General features: G+C 47.0%; 1 protein-coding gene across 2 annotated transcripts in view; it reads left to right on the top strand.

Annotated features, from left to right (window-relative positions):
• Positions 1 to 1,840: 1,840 nt before the first annotated feature.
• The window catches only part of GAN (gigaxonin), a 64,230-nt gene continuing 48,976 nt past the window's right edge, over positions 1,841 to 17,094 (top strand). For both annotated transcript variants that reach the window (XR_005527426.1, XM_039226430.1), the window contains exon 1: positions 1,841 to 2,165. Coding sequence is in view for 1 of the 2 variants with exons in the window: in XM_039226430.1 (XP_039082361.1) it covers positions 1,999 to 2,165 (167 nt within the window). In the remaining variant the exon portion in view is untranslated. The remainder of the gene's footprint in view (positions 2,166 to 17,094) is intronic.

Here is a 17,094-nt window from a genome sequence, read left to right on the forward strand (position 1 = left end):
TGGAAATCGAGCCACTAAAACATATAAGCTGGCAGGTGACATGCATAAAGAAACCCATTTATAATAAGTTACCTGCCAGACAGCAACAACCTGGGGAAAGGAGTGTCAACCACTCCCAGGAATACGGGGCAGGTATCATAGAGAAGTCCGAGCTGCTTATCTTGTTTTTTTACTTTTATTGTGACATTTTACAATGTACACAAAAATACGGAGACTACTACAACGAAACTCCATGTACCCATAACCTGCTTTAACAATTAGTAACTCATAGACACTTTTGATTCATCTATACCCTCAGCTGCTTCCCTCCATCCCTTCATTTGGTCTTGAAGCCAGTCCTAGACATTTTATCATTTCATCCATAGATACCGAGCTGAGTTTCGAGAAGGAACGGTAAAAGTCTAGACCTTCCACTAATAACTTCCTTTTCCCCGACTACTCTTCTGCCAATGACTCTGCCAGAGTAATTATATACTCTGATTCCTGCCAGTGACTCCAAAGCCTTAGCCAGTTCAGGGTAAAGACCCAAGGCTGCATTGGACCCCATGAGCTGGTTGAAAGAAAAGACTGAATTGATCCAGTGGAAACCCCATCCTGCCTCATCTGAAATACTGACCACTGGTCAGGTGCTTGGTTCTAATTGCTAATTCTTCAGAAAAATTGCTTAATTCTTTACAAGCTTATTGAGGGTTGTACAAACGACCTAATGTTTGTACTTATTGTACAACCTAGTGTTTGTACAAAATGGTGGCTACATTCCACATTCCCATGTACCTTTAACCTTGGGGGGCGGGGGGACACCTCAGACCATACGGGGCTTGCCCTGGGGACTGAGCTGACTCAAAGTTGCTTCCTGTCACAACTTTGATCTTCACTGGGTTGGGAACCTAGTCATGTGTGAACATCGGATCTCTATGCCCTCCAACCCTTCAGTGTCTCCTATCTGTCTGATGGGTGCAGTTACTCAAACCCAGAACATTGTCCAGAACTCCCTCTCCCTCACATTCCTGTCTGTTCCTTTCAAACCATTATTACCCACTGACATACATCAGGATCCTTCGATTTAGGTCCCCAGACCCTTCCTTCAAGTACTGCAATTATTTAAGCATCTTTCTGCCTTTAGCACCATCCTCTTCATTCTCCACGCAGCAGCTGGGTGATCTTTATAAAACACCCTGTTTCAAACCCTTTCATAGTTCCTAACCCGTACGGGATCAAGCCAACCTCCATACAGCAGACAAGAAGGCACTGCAAAATATAAGGCTTCTCGGCTACTCTTCCAGCTTCATCTGCTACGTCTCCTCCCCTAGCCTGCAACCAAATGCTCTTTTTGAGGTTCTGTTTTCTCGGGTCTGCGCTCTTAACCTGGGAAGCCCCTTTTCTTTCACAAATAATCAAAGCTACGCCTACTGCGCCCTTGCTATCACGCGTGAGCTCACATGAGGCCACAACACCCCTGAGAAGCCATCACCTTCATTTTGCAGATGGAGAAAGTAAGGATGGGAGCCTTACCCATGGCCACACAGCTACTGAGCGGAAAAGCCGAGGCTCGGATTCAGACTCGCGGCGCTAGAGGCCCCGGACTTAACCGCAGAGCCCCGGGCCTGCCTGCACACCCTCCGCCGCAGCAGCTACAGCTCCGGGCAGCGCACAGTCCCTGGGTGCGTGGAGACCGCTACCAGCTGGTCCCGCGGGGGAACGAGGATTCTGATTGGCCGCCTCCGGCGACTACTGACGAGAGGGAGGGACCGAGGGCGCGGGGGCGTCGCGGAGAAATGACGCAATGCCGCCGCTCCTTAAAGGCGCCAGCCTCTTGCGCCGCGGATGGCGCAGGCGCGTTCTGGGGGCTCCCGCTTCTCCGAGCGCTGAAGAGCCGGGCAGGACGGGCGCGCGCGCGGACCGTGCAGACAGGGCGCGCGCCAGACGCGGGCAGCTCGAGGGGTCCCGCGGGGCGGCTAGAGGGCCGCCGGACCGGACGGCTGACGAGCGGGCGCCGCGATGGCAGAGGGCAGCGCCGTGTCCGACCCGCAGCATGCCGCGCGTCTGCTGCGAGCGCTCAGCTCTTTCCGCGAGGAGTCCCGCTTCTGCGACGCGCACCTGGTCCTCGACGGGGAGGAGATCCCCGTACAGAAGAACATCCTGGCGGCGGCCAGCCCGTACATCAGGTGAGGACCGGGCCGCGGCGGGCCGGGCGAGGCCGGGCGTGTCCCCGGAGCCCCTGGTCCCCACCCCACCCCACCCCACCCCCAGCCGCCGAAGTCCTCCCCTCACCCCTGGTCACCGCCCGGCGCGCTGTCCCTGCCGGCGGACACCCCGCCGGGCCCCGCGGGACGGCCCCTCAGCTTCGGCCGCCCTCGGGCCGGGCCCGTGCCCCCTGGCGACCCCCGCCCTCCCCCCGGAGCAGGGCCGCAGCCCTCGCGCCCTCCCTGCTCCGCCGCCCGCCGCCCGCCCGGGCCTCCGAGCCGCGGAGGCCCGCGGACGCCGTCCTGGGCCGGCCCGGGACCCGCACCCGCGAGCAGGGCGGGGCCTCGCCGGGGCCCGGCCCGCGGAGCCCTGCTGAAGTTTGCCGGCCGCTCGCCGCCGGATCGCGCCGTGGGCCGGGCCGGCGCGGCGAAGCGAGCCGGGCGCGCCCCTCCCGCGGAGAGGCCAAACAAACACTTCCTCGCGGGCTGTGGGCAGAGGGGACGCCCCGTGGCATCGCGTCCCGACCCCCGAGGCCGAAGCTCTTGTCAGACGTGTCTTTATTCACTCCCCGTGGGCGCTCCGCGTAAAAGGAGGGCTGTGCGTTACGGACACACGTTAAAATAAGCTGCGGCTAATTTTAGAGCACTTACTGTAATTCTCAGGATGCGGTTACAACGGAGGATCATGAGATTTTGAAAGACTCAGAGGGCATTCTAAAACTTCAGTGAAACAAAGCTAGCTCAACTAACCCGGTTAATTAATCAAAGGTTGGTAAGATAGTGCTTAACCAAGTGTATCAGATCTTGCAGGGAGCTGCCTTTTCCTATAGCAACTTTCTCGCAAACTGGATTGCTCTTTTAAAAAAAAAAGGGAGGGGGGAAATGCTAAAAGCTGGAGAAACTGTCCAGTAAGCAGGTTAAGTATAGACTAATAGTAAGAGAGTGTAACTAAAATTGACAGGTCAGAAAAAGCAAAATGAAGGGTACTGTATTCTTACTGCTTTGTCCCAACAGAACTCAGCACTCAAACTCCATTTTAACCTTTGCATTAGGAGATAACCTGTGCTAACTCAGAAGCAGTCCAAGTGCCCTGGTAACTGCTGGCTGTGTTTTGTACATCTACGCGCACTCCTTGTGGATTTAAAGGTGGGATGGGGGGAGTCTTTGTTAGTATGGACTTTGGATTGCCAGTTGGATGGACACCTCCTAGCTGGCAGCTGAGAGGTATGAGCAGTCCGTATCAAACTGGAATCAGCAGATCAGAGTCTTCCTGTATCCAGAGTATTCCCTGTTTGGGGAAATGCTAAGGACCATTACTTTAGATGCATTCTTGTTGCGGTTCTCTAAGTGGCATCCAGCAGGCTTAAAAGAAAATTGCAAATCACCAGACACATGCTCTCTATTCCTTTCAGTGCTTCAGCTTTCTCCATACCACTTACCACTATTAATATACTCACTTTGTTCATCTTCCCCAACCATGCTGTAAGCTCCCTGAGGCCAGGGATTTTTCGTTTGTCCATATCTGTGTCCCTGGCAGCCCCAGGGAACGCTGCCTAGTGGTTTAGCAGATGTGTTGAATGAGTGACTACCTGCCTTTCTTCCCCAGCAGGTCGGACATTACACGATTGGCTCAGTTATGTTTCATTTCAGATGCTCAGTTATCCGTAACTGGGAAGAGCCCTGTGCCTGCTTTCCCAGTCCGGCTACTCTTACAGCTGTGAGCCGTTGGCAGATGACTTAATCTCGGCTTCAGCTCGCTAGTCTGACAAATGAGGGATAGAATGTGCCTTTGTCTCATTTAATCTTCGACCTGTCCGGGAGTATGTCATGGTGCTTTGAACTGCTCCAGGTCTGCACGCAGGTCTGCAAAGGTAGTGGTATTCTCTGCGGGGTCTGCTGCATTGGAAAACATGGGGTATTGGCTTGTCATATGGTAGCAAATAATGACAATATTTAGTAATGGAAATGGTACTTATTTATAATAGCAGTAATTTCTTTGTTAAATATTGCTGATCAAAGTGGCCAAGCTGAAAGGGACTCCAGATCTTCTCTGCTCTAATTCTGCTACTTTCCAAATAAGGAAATGGGGTTCAGTGGGCCTTAGTGATTTGTATTACGATGAAGTTGCTAACACTTAGTGGGTGAATAAGATGAGGGTCCTGGTTGACGATGCTTTGTCTCGTCCCCATACCAAGTTAGCACATTGCTTGTGTTTCACTATTCTTTTTGGAAACTGTACTACTTATCAATTCATAGTATGTTATAATTTAAATGTTTATCAAGTACTTTTATATACTGTCGCGTTTTGATTTTCATTTTCAGCCATCCTGTTCAGTAGATAGGGCAGATATTTTTGACAGTTTATAAGTAAACATGAAATAGTATATGTTTTTGTCAGTAACTGTTTTAAGTTTATTTGGCTGTTGAAGTGGTGGTATGTTCTTGGGAATCTTTTAAAATGATCAGTCTCGGGGCGCCTGGGTGGCTCAGTGGGTTGAGCTTCCCACTTCGGCTCAGGTCATGATCTCACGGTTTGTGAGTCTGAGTCATGCGTCAGGCTCATTGCTGTCAGTGTGGATCCCGCTTCAGATCCCCTGCTCCCTTCTCTCTCTGCCCCTTCCCCATTTGTGCGCGCTCTCTCTCTCTCTCTCTCTCAAAAATAAAAAACATTAAAAAAAAAAGTGCTCAACCTCAAAACTACTTCAAAGTAATTTAACCAATCCTCATTACTACTTAGAAATGAACTATTTAATAATTTTTAACACCAATGATATCTGGCTTTTATGATGTATATATTTTAAGTTTATTTATTTATTTTGAGAGAGAGAGAGAAAACGAGTAGGGGAGGGGCAGAGAAAGGAGAGAGAAAATCCCAAGCAGGCTTCATACTGACAGCAGCACAGAGGCTTGCGTGGGGCTTGACCTCACGAACTGTGAGATCATGACCTGAGTTGAAATCAAGAGTCCCCTGCTTAACCAACTGAGCCACCCTGATGCCCCTATAATGTATCTCTTTTGTTTAGAAGGAACTTTAAATTTTTTTTGATGTTTATTTTTGAGAGAGAGAGAGAGAGAGCGCACAAATGAGCATGCGAAGGAGGGGCAGGTAGAGAGAGAGACACAGAATCTGAAGCAGGTTCCAGGCTCTGAGCTGTCAGCACAGAGCTGGATGTGGGGCTTGAACTCACGAACTGCAAGATCATGACCTGAGCTGAAGTTGGAACACTTAACCAATTGAGCCCCCCCCACCAGGCGCCCCATGTTTGGAAAGAACCTTAAAGAATTATGTTCAAACGAAATAAATTTGCATGTTCTAGCACTTGAACTTTGAAGAGAGAAAGCACTTACTCTCCCTTTTGAAGCTTAAGCGTTTAAGACTATGATGTCATTAATATGTGGTTCAAAATTTTGATAGTCTCTGAAAGTATATAAAAATTTGAGTTTTGTTTAATATCTTTAGTTAGCCTCGTTTAAGTAATTATTCTAACCAGTCTAAAGTTGTATGATTTAGAAACAATGTCATAGGGGTGCCTGGGTGGCTCAGTCGGTTAAGCGGGTTAAGCTAAGCAGGTTAAGCGTCTGACTTCAGCTCAGGTCATGATCTCATGGTCCGTGAGTTCGAGCCCCGCATCGGGTTCTGTGCTGACAGCTCAGAGCTTGGAGCCTGCTTTGGATTCTGTGTTTCCCTCTCTTTCTCTGCCCCTCCCCCGCTCATGCTCTGTCTCTGTCTCTCAAAAATCAATAATTGTTTTTTTAAAAAAAGAAATAAATAAAAATAAAGAAGAAACAATGTTGTATATTGTTGCTGCATGCCCAGCAAAGGGAACCAGGTCAACTTGTCAGAGGAGTGAAAGCAACGCATTTGGCAAACTTGCTACTTAACATAGAAAAGTCTTTCACCCTAACCTCCTGGTTTAGTCTTTTTCTGTGCTTCATCTTTGGCTTAGCATTTGCCTTTCCTCTGGTAGTTTTAGCTATCATAGACTAGAAGGACTTTGAGTCTAAAAGGGAAAAAACAGAAAACTCAGCCTTAGCAGTAGAACCCTAACGCGAACCTGAAAAAAGGTTGGGTGGAGGATGTATGTATCACGCGGCGCTGGATACAGATGCTACTGCAAGGCAGGCAGGACTTTGCATAGTCCGTCGTCCAGACCAGTAAGAGGGGTGCTGCTTTCCCGGGACCCCCTCTTCCCAGCTTTTCCTCATCCCCATCCCTGAATGACATTTTCCCTTGCATCTGTTGGGAAAACAACCTAAATGTGGCTGACGACCTTTAAGGACGGCAGAATTGAGTTCTCTGGTATAACGACCCACAGCATCTTTCCTTTCTCAGCAACCCTGAGACCTTCTGGGAAAGGCTCCCTGAGGCTTAGAGGAAATTTCCCTTTCTCTTGAATATTGCAAAGTTTGCTTTGCTTCATGTCTGAGGCTCTTCTGGTTCTGGCACAATCCCATTGATCTGATGTGAAGTTCAGACTATCTTCCCTTGCGAGCTGTGGCCCTTTGGGAGTGATGTATGTGAAAAGGACTTGAAAATGAACCGCTGGCTGGTTCTGCAGGGACACGTGCCGCCTCCTGTCCTCTATTCACTTTTTTTTGGGGGGGGGGTTGCTATTTATTAATGACAAATATTCCACAACCGTGATCCTTTAGAGTCAGAAGTTCTTTGAAACGACGCCATTGGCCTTGGCCGGTCAGAGGATGGAGTCATCTGACTCCCCCAGCCTGCGAGTGGCCTCACAGATGGTGTGGGTTTTAAACTGGCCGTTGAGCTTGCCTGTCCCCCGTCCACCTCGGCCACACTCCCCGCGATGGCGGTCCTCGGCACTGACGACGCAGGTGCTGGCAGAGCCTCTCCGTGGCCAGGCAGGTGCACGGACTCGCGCTTCTCCTCTGGCACGTCCAGGGCGCACCTGCTGCCAGCACCAGGGCCCACCAGGAGCGTGGCTGCAGAAGAGCCTCTATTCACTTTTGAGAATTTCACTTTGTTTTGGTGTTCGTTTGTTTTCCCCTGGGGTCTGTTGGAGCCTTAATTTGTTTAGCTCTTCATCCTGGAATAAAGGAAAGAAAGAGTCTCAAGGTTTGTAGAGCCCTGATGAGTCAGCCAACAATGAGAACGGCAGTTTGTCTCCCTTTTTTTTTTCAGGGAAAGCTGGTCTTCGGAGGGTGGAGGGGAGTCATTGGGCCTGGAGTCCAGTCTAGATCTTTTTTTTTTTTTAAATAAATAAATTTATTCATTTACTTATTTAGAGAGAGAATGTGTGCATGCGTGTGCGCGCCTGCCTGTAAGCTGGGGAGGGGCACAGAGAGAGAGAGAGAGAGAGAGAATCTCAAGCAGGATCTGCACTGTCCGCACAGAACCCTATGTGGGGCTCAAACTCACAAACCTTCAGATCATGACGTGAAGCAAAATCAAGAGTCAGACTCTTACCTGCTGAGCCCCCAGGCACCCCTATTCTAGGTCATCTTGGACAGCGTTGGTTGTGGGGAGGGGGTCTGCTTCTGTTCTTAGAGCTTTATTGTATCGTTTAAAGTTTTGTTGTGCATTGACATTAAAGCGTTTCTTCTGTCTGGTCATACAGGATTTGGTTGGGTGTTCTGCTGTGTAAACCCAGCCCCGTAGAGCTGTTTTGTAAGAAGCGTTTATTTTGTGCTATTAACTCTGGATGTGTTCCAAGGCCTAATTATTGATGAGCCTGTTTTGCCATTTAAATCTAAACTTTGAGTCATAGATGCTGCTGCTGAACTACTTAAGGAGACCAGTGTGATCTCTGTAGGAGCTCACGTTTCATGGCAACATGGACATTGTCACCATCCTTTCCTCAGGCATCTGAAGCCTGCCCCGTACACGAGGGCACTACAGTCCGTTCGTTTTATCCCCTGTGTACAGAGCTTGCTGTTCGTGCCCACGTCCCTTTTCCCTTTTCTTTCACTTGTGGGTTGAGTTTGTAGTCACCTGCCTGTAGCTGCTCCTTGGTGACTGTCACTGGACTTTGAATGGTGGCTGTCGTCTGTTAAGTTTCTTAGTGCCTCACGTCTCAGCTACAAGCTCCCTGTTCTGAGACTCTTACTGAATCTTGAGTATTCTTCAGCTCAGATGGCAACACCTGCCCCTCACTGCACCTTCGTGGCTATGTGAGCAAAGTTGGGCCTGAATAGCTTTTAGTGGGTCTGCACTTTGTCTGTCTTCATCCACCCACGATACGGCGTCCCGAACAACTGCTTAAAAAGGTGAAATCTGCCCCGGAGGGCTTACAGTAACGTGCTGCAAAATGATTTTTATTTTCTCCTCCTCTTCCTCTCTCCCCCTCCTTCCCCTCCTTCTTCTTCCTCTTCTTCCTCCTCCTTTTTAGTATTTGCAGTTGTGTTTGATTAAACCCTTTTCTTATGTGGGTTTTTCAGATCTGATATTAAAGTGTGTTCCATTTCAGAACACCAAAGGGGCATTTTCTCTGGCTTCTAAGGAAACCAAGCACTTGTAAATTGGAGCTCTAAGTTCAACACAGATTACTTATTTCAGCTTAAAGGTATTTATTTATTTATACAAGATGACAGTTGCCACTGTAAGTGGTCATGAACACTTTAATTCTGAAGAGATTTTTGGAAGGTTTCGAATGAAGAAACAAATCAATACAATTCTTGTTAGACTGGTGAGTCTGACATAAAGTGATGTGTTGAGTGTTTAGACTTATTGTGGAACTTTCCTGAAGATTGATATCTTGAGTAACAATATACGTGATGAAAGTAAAACGTAGCTCTAATAAACACTAATGGATAAGTTCTCATTCGTCCACCTTTGCCCTTTGACTTCTACCTCTTCTTATAGTTTGTATTTTCCCCTGTAAGTCCTCTTCAGTTTTCTTAAAGTACTTTCTGTTATACATTTAGAGAGTCAAGCAAAGTGCTTTTCCACAAACCCTGGTTCTTAGCATGTAGAGTTGGATAATACAGCCTAAGCGTCCAGATTACAGAGCCACTCTGTCCATTGTTCAAACTGTTCATCAGTTTGTCTTATGATATCAAAGTAGGGCTTAAAATCTATTTATAATCCATAAAGAAAACATAATTAGGACAAATAAGGAGTCATTTGGCTTATGAGTACCGTGAGGTTAGTCCCCTGGGGAGCCGCGTGAGCCTTCAGCAGGAGACAAGCCTATCATTTTGTGTACTGAAGCTGTAATATGAATGAATAATTTGTAAGTTGGAATTCTAGGTTAAGAGCGGAGATGCGGCAGTGTGGGGTGTGACAGGTAGCAGACTGTGGTTACAACCTTGAATTCGAGTTCCTCCTGCGAGTTCTCTGTTTCCTAAGACATGATGAGTCCAAAGAAGGAAGGACATCAAAGGCTCAGGTAAAGGTGGCTCTTTGGAGGGCAAAGGTCATGTGTCATCTAAATGCCCTCCAGTGCTCAGCGACAGCTCTCCACACCAGTGCTCAGAAGAGCACAGGATGAAGTCTCCTTTCTTGTTGTTTACTGCCAAAGAGTGACTTAGCTATAAAATGATGGTCTCGTGTTTGCTGATTTCATTTCTCTGTGGGAATAAATTATATTTTCCCTCTGTTCCGAGATATTAGGAAAATAGAACACTTAGGGAAAATAAGAACTTGGTAGAATGTTGTTGGATGAAACAGCCTTCAAGCAGTAAAGCTTTGAGAGGCAGCATATATCAGAAATGGAAGAAGGAAGGGCTGGTTTTAAAAAATAGACCGTTGAGTACTGGGATGTAAACAGATGAAATGCCCTTCGTTTTCCTTTGTAGAATTAACGTGCAGAACCATAAATGTATACTTTTGCTCACAGGTATTTTGATTCTTTCAAGTACCGAGTATTTCTGTATCTTTTTTAGGAACAGTTTGAAAGACCATTTTATGCTTGTGACTTTTATATTAACATGGTAAGATGAGTAGAAATCTTGTGGAACATGGTTTCATAGCCACATTAACATCACCAGGAACCAATCGCATGGGCCCCTGAATATTGTAAATTGTTTAGTATTACTGAGCTCAAGATATCTTCAGGCTTTTGTCACTTAAATTGTATCTGTCAGTCCTTGAATTGGAGGAAACCTCTCTTTTAGGAACGTGGGGTTGGTGTGAGCCGCTTCTGACAGTGGAGCACGTTCACCGGGTGTAGCCGGAGGGTTGAGGAAAGTGGCACTCTGCAGAGCCGAGAGTCCTTAGATCCTGGGTTTCCTTCTCTCCTTGCCATAGCCCGGTTCTCTCTCCCTCTCTTTCTCTCTCTCTCTCTCTCTCTCTCTTAATGTTTGTTTATTTTTGAGAGAGAGAGAGAGAAAAACAGAGACAGAGCAGCATAAGTAGGGGAGGGTCAGAGAGAGAGAGGGAGACACAGAATCCGAAGCAGGTTCCAGGCTCTAAGCTGTCAGCACAGAGCCCGATGTAGGGCTAGAACCTGAGTTAAAGTTGGACTGAGCCCCCCAGGCGCCCATGCCATAGCCCAGTTCTACCTTGGGCTGGAATTAGGGATGGAATTGGGATGGCTAGTTGGCTCTATGTCTGCCTAGTCTTCCATTTCCTTAGTGAAAGGAAGAGTTTCCCACCAACCCCTGCTTTTCTTTACTCCACAGCTAGTGTGTACAGTTTAGACGTACCCAAGCAGATATGGGATGCTCTGGGTGTGGCTGGTTGGTTGGTTAATTGGCTCTTTGTTTACTTGTTTGTTTACCTGCCTGGCCCCTTTTAAGTACTAGTGGTACTGCCTTGTGTGAACAGAGCTACCAACTTCGTTTCCTGCCTGACAATGATACAACCTGTGGTTGCCAGGGAAGGAATAAAATTCTGGTTTTTATCACCTCCTGTGGTTGGAGGTGTGTGGGGGGAGGGCGGGGGGGGGGTCAGGGACAGAGTAGATGCTTTCCTTTCCTTTCCTTTCCCTTCCATCATCTTTGCTCTTGGTAGGAAAGTGAATTATGAAAACATGCACCACTGTCACAGCTGTTGGTACATTATTGAGAAATGTCATCACTGCCTGAAACCATACACTTGTAGGATTGTGCTGACCAATAGTAAACTACAGTTCAAGAATTAACTCTGCCCTAGGGCACCTGGGTGGCTCAGATGGTTAAGTGTCTGACTCTTGATTTTGGCTCAGGTCATGATCTCATGGTTTGTGGGATCAGCCTCACATTGGCTTCTGTGCTGACAATGTGGAGCCTGCTTGGGATTCTCCCCACCCCCCCGAAAAGAAATAAATAAATAAAACACTTAAAAAATTTAACATTGCCCTTTTTTCCAAAGAAGACATAGATATTGCCAACAGACACATGGAAAGATGCTCAAAATCATGAACCAGGGAAATGCAAATCAAAACCACAATGAGATATCACCTCATACCTGTTAGAAGGACTAAAATAAAATAAAACAAAAACAAAGAGCAAGTGTTGTGGAGAAGGAACCCTTGTACACTGTTGCTGGGAATGTTAATTGGTAGGTCACTGCGGAAAACAACATGGAGGTTCCTCAAAAAATTAAAAATACCAAGGCCATATGATCCAATAATTCCACTATTGAATGTTTATCCAAAGAAAGCGAAAACACAAATTTGGAAGATACATGCACCCCTACATTTATTGCAGCATTATTTACAATCGCCAAGGTACGTAAGCAACCTTGTCCATGCGTAGATGAATGGATAAGGACGGTGTGGTGTGCATACACAACAGCACATTATGTGGCCATAAAAAAGAACGAGATCCTGCCATTTGAGAGCAGATGGGTGGACCTAGAAGGTATTACACTCAGTGAAATAAGTCAGACTGAGAAAGGCAAATACCATATGATTTCACTCATAAGTGAAATCTAAAAACAAAACATAAAACAACACAAAAAGCAAGATAGCAGGCGTATAAATACGGGGGGGGGGGATTAAGGGTTGCCAGAAGGGCAAGGGGAAAGGAGATTGGGCAGAATGAGTTAAGAGGACACAGGTCTCTAGTTACGGATGAGTAAGTCACAGGAATAAAAGGCGCAGCATGAGGAATACAGGCAGGAGTATTGTAACAGCGATGCATGGGGACAGAAGGGAGCCATACCTGTGGTGAGCATGGCATTGTGTACAAACTTGTTGAATTGCTGTTATACACCTGAAACTAATGTAACATTGAGTGAGCACTATACTCAACTAAGAAAAGAAATTCCATTTTCAAAAAGTCAGCATTTGTCTTAAAACGTTGAAATGTACTATGTATTAACTCATCACAGCAAGAGTAGGCGGTAAAGGGACCTTACGTCATTAGTGTTAACTATTTAGAGACTTGATTATAGGTTTCGCCATTTGTTCTCAAATCCACAAGAAGATTCTCAGTGACAGCTAGGTGCTGGGGAGACTCTGGTGACAGATGACAGACAACGGAGCTCACGTTCTACTCGTGGACGGAGTCCGGCGCTGTCGTGTGCTGCCTGCTACTTGAGAGCACCTCCCACAAACAGTGTGAAAACTGAGACTGCGTACGTGGAGACTTAAGTCACCCAACTTAGTTTTCCTACCTCTCTGGGGCCAGTAAAGGAAATGAACATAGAACGAAAGACTTTTCAACTTATTTTTGATGTCCACTTAAATGTTCAGTGCTGTGTATGTGTGTCCAAGTGTTGTGCAGTAACATCAGTTTCGAGAATGGGGAAAGAATAGATTGACTTTATTTTTGGAGTAGGTCATTCTGAAAATCTGCTCCAAAAGTAGATTTGTTTGTTTGTTTATTAAAGAACTTCTGGTTTTATTTTTTAGTGTGTTTATTTTTTGAGAAAGAGAGCGTGCACACAGGGGAGGGGCAGAGAGAGAGGGAGACACAGAATCTGAAGCCGGCTCCAGGCTCCGAGCTGTCAGCACAGAGCCCGATGCACAGTTTGAAGCCATGAACTGCGAGATCTTGACCTGAACTGAAGTTGGATGCCTAATCGACTGAGCCACCTCAGGCCCTTTCCAAAAGTATATTTAAGTGGCCCATCTGATCATTCACTACTACATTAGTGACCCCAAGTAACCACATTTGCAGAAACAGCTATTTTTTTTAATGTTTATTTTTGAGAGAATGTGAGCATGGGGAGGGGCAGAGAGAGAGGGAGACACAGAATTGGAAGCAGGCTCCAGGCTGCGAGCTGTCAGCACAGAGCCCGACGTAGGGCTCAAACCCATGAACTGTGAGATCATGACCTGAACCGAAGTCAGATGCTCAACTGACTGAACCTCCGAGGTGCCCCAACCCATCTTTAAGTAGAAAACATGGATTCTTGGTCAAGTTTTCCTATTATACTCGTTCATTTACTAAACTCTTACTGAGCATTTTTGTGCGGCACAGTTGTGCCTGGGCACATTGGCTCCAGTGGCCCTGGGGCCCGTCAGAGGAGGCAGACAAGAAGTCTGGACATGGTTGCTGCTATGATGTGGGTGGAGGGACTGCCCCCCCCCCAGCTCTTCGGGTCAGTATCCTCTTCCGGCGTAGTTTAGTCCGTGCGAGAGTTGAGGTTTTATGTTGAGGGGCTTTGAGGAGGAGAGGATGAGGTCCTCTCTAGGAGGCTGCTGCAGTTGTGGGGACGGGAAGTAAGGAGGCCCTGGACCGGGGTTTGTGGGTGAAGTGTCGGGATTAGAGATGGTAGCCGTAGGACTTGTCAGTGAGAAAATGGGAAGACCAAGGAGAGTCTAGTCTAGTTCATGTCTTCATGACACCAGTAAACAGTGCTTATCACTTCCTGCCAGTATTAAATCAGGGGTAGTTTTAAAAGATTCTGTAAAGTGCAGAACCTGCTGTCACAGTTTGCGGCTTAGTTGTGCCAAGTTGTGTCCTTGGTTATAGGACAGAAGCTGTTTGCCTTGTACTAGTAGTACTCGTGCTGTGAATGGTGCTCCCCTCGAAGAAGGTGACTTGTTGTGTGTCCACGGGACTGGAGGGGACTGGGTTTGCTGGCTGATGTGGGTAGCCAGCCACGGCAGTGTCCTGGGCACCGGGCAGTGGCCAGTGGCCAGAATTCGGGAAGAAAGCAGTCTGCCGCTCCCTGAGTGTGGGAACTAAGGAGGAGGAGACGCTAGCTTTCCCGAGCCTGGCTGCTTCAGGAGAGTGGGGAACAAAGCTTTCTGGTTTTGTGTTGAATTTGGAATAACGCTGCTGAGTAACATCTCAATTACGCTCTCCTGGTTCTTGGAAATTCTACACGTGCCTCACAGATCTGTGCGTATGTGTGTCTATATTTGCATGGATTTCTTGTCTCTGCCTTTCTCGGCCTCCTTCAGGGCCTGGTTCCAGTGCGCCTTCCTCTGTAACACTTTCCGGCTCTGCCAAAGGATCACTCCCTCCCCCAGGCCCCTTCGTGTGTTGCCTGTGCCTTCAGCGTAGCCCGTCTGTCTTTCATTCCGGGGGGAGAAATAGAACAGACAAGTGGACTGGGTGCTTTCAACGCCTCGTCTTATCTCTAGGGCCAGAGGCACTAAGTCCATTACTGGAAACCTCGTCCACGGAGAGCTGAGTGACTGCTGTCTGTAAGCACTGACTAGGACGTGAAGACCAGAGTTCAGGATGCTGGACACGCCGTTTGCAGACAAGCTTCCACTTTTGGCTGTAACGTTTTACTGAATAGCTGGCTGTGTAGTGGCGATGGGGGAGAGGGACAGAATAGGCTGCACTGCAACAGAGCTTACCACAAGAGAGTCTTTACTTTGCCCTGTTTGAGATGCGCAGTCAACCCAACAGACCATTTCTGGTGCCAAGAAGCCCAGGAGAAGAAGGGACCAGATTCTTTATTCCGAAGGAGCAGCTCCAGTGAGAGAGCTTTTGTTACGACAGGACCAAAGAATTAATGGAGAAGCATTCATTCCCTTGACAACATTTTGGAAGGCACTTTCAGCTTCAAGTTGTTTCGAGAAGTTTATAAATTGTAAATTACGGAGGCGCCAGAAGCGAGAAGGCAGCTGGAAGCTGCTGGAGACAAGTGCAACCTGGCCTGTTTTAAAGAGACTGTGTTTGAGGCTGTGTTTTTGTTTCTGTTTCTCCCTACCACCACTATCTCCTTTTTTAAAAAGGGAAAAAATAAAACCAAACCATTTCCTAACCTTCACCTAATGCTTTGGTTTGAACTTCTTAAAAGGATGAATACAAAGACTATAATAAATTCATATCAGTTCTTACTTTTCCTTTGAACTTTTTCATGAGTTCCATTTCCTCTGCCTTTGAAAAGGCATAAAGCCTCCTTCTAACTCTGTGCGTTGGGAAAGAGAATGGGAAGTGAGTAGAGACGTGGAAGGGAAGTGCCGTCTGTACCCGCAGCAGCAAAGAACCAGAGGAGCCAGTTTTCCACCCGAGAACGCTGCGCGAAGCGCCTCCAAATGAAAGGGCTGGCGTTGGACGTGACCTTATTGCGCGGGGTCCTCGCGGCACGGAAGGCGCCTCTCTCAGATGGCCTCCGAAAACGCATCCTGAGTAGAAAATCTGGAACTGTCTGACAGGTTGCGGCACGAATGTCTTTGTTTTATGTGCGTTTCCAAAAGGTCAGGGCGTGACCAGGATGAGGGCCCCGGCTTGCTTCATTCTAGAGGAATTTTTTGCTTCACAAGTTGCTGCATCATGATCCTGCCTTTGAACTCGTCTTAAAATTTTAACGTGCATTTTCAAACCTTGTCTTCTAAGAGATAACTTTTATTGACTGCTTTACTTGCAAAATTACAAGAACCAGATTTAAATTTTAAAAATCTGTTTTGTTTTGTTTTTTTACACACACACACAAATCACGGAAAATCACATGAGAGCTACTTGTATCACCCTGAATTCTGGTTGTGAGCAGGGTAGATAATTGTTGTTGTTGTCGTAATCCACGTGGACCCGTCACTTACGGTTCATCTTTCCCTTCAGGTCATTTTACAGCCCTCCTTTCTTACAGCTCAGTGTAACGCCCGTAATCATGGCTTTGAATAGCCAGCTGTTACTACATCATCTTGCTATATGATGCAATTTGCTTCCTCATTCTCCTTTGACATTTTAATTTCCAGTTCTTTTTTCTTTGGAATAGCAACTCTATAATCGAATTAGAAAAAAAAAAAACTTTGGGGTTCCTTTTTCTTTGTATTTTTTGTGGGTGCACATAAACCCACTTTGGAGGCTGTGACCCCAGCATATCTGTTTCTGAACATAGAAACCGCCCAGGAAGCCTGGATTATCATGTAAAGACCCTGGCAGCGTATCTGATGGTTTTCTTTCCCCTCAGGTCCATCACAAAGGCCTGGTTACTTTTGCAAGTGTTTTCTCAACCGTTACTACTATTTTTGCATATCTGTTAGACTGGAGTTTTAAATGTCGTATGCTTCTGTCAAAAATACTCAGGGGCACCCGGGTGGCTCAGTTGGTAAAGCATCTGACTCTCAGATTTGGCTCGGGTCCTCATCTTGCGGTTTTGTGAGTCCGAGCCCCGTGTCGGGCTCTGCACTGACAGTGGCCCAGCCTGCTTGTGAATCTCTCTCCCTCCCTGTCCGGTCCTCCCCCACTCACACTATCTCTGTTTCTCTCAAATTAAATAGATAAGCTTAGTAAAAAGAAATTTTTTTTTTAAATATTTAAAGCAGCGTTTAGTAAAGTTTTTCTGTAAAGAATCAGAAGTATTTTAGGAGATACCTAGGTGGCTCAGTTGGTTGAGTGGCTGACTGTGGCTCAGGCCATGATCTCAAGGTCCATGAGTTCGAGTCCTGCATTGGGCTGTCTGCTGTCCGCACAGAGCCTGCTTCGGATCCTGTCTCCCTCTCTCTCTGCCCCTTCCCTGCTTGTGCTCTCTCAAAAATAAAATAAAACATTGAAAAAAAAATATTTTATTTAGGCTTTTCAGGCCACAGGTGGCCTCTGTCACATATTCTTCGTTTCTGTTTTAACAGCCTTTGAAAAATAGAAAAAGCATTTGTAACTAAAGGATGTACAGAAA

This window comes from Hyaena hyaena, unplaced genomic scaffold, assembly GCF_003009895.1.
Source record: "Hyaena hyaena isolate Hyena2069 unplaced genomic scaffold, ASM300989v1 scaffold_1, whole genome shotgun sequence".
NCBI classification, from domain to species: Eukaryota; Metazoa; Chordata; class Mammalia; order Carnivora; family Hyaenidae; genus Hyaena; species Hyaena hyaena.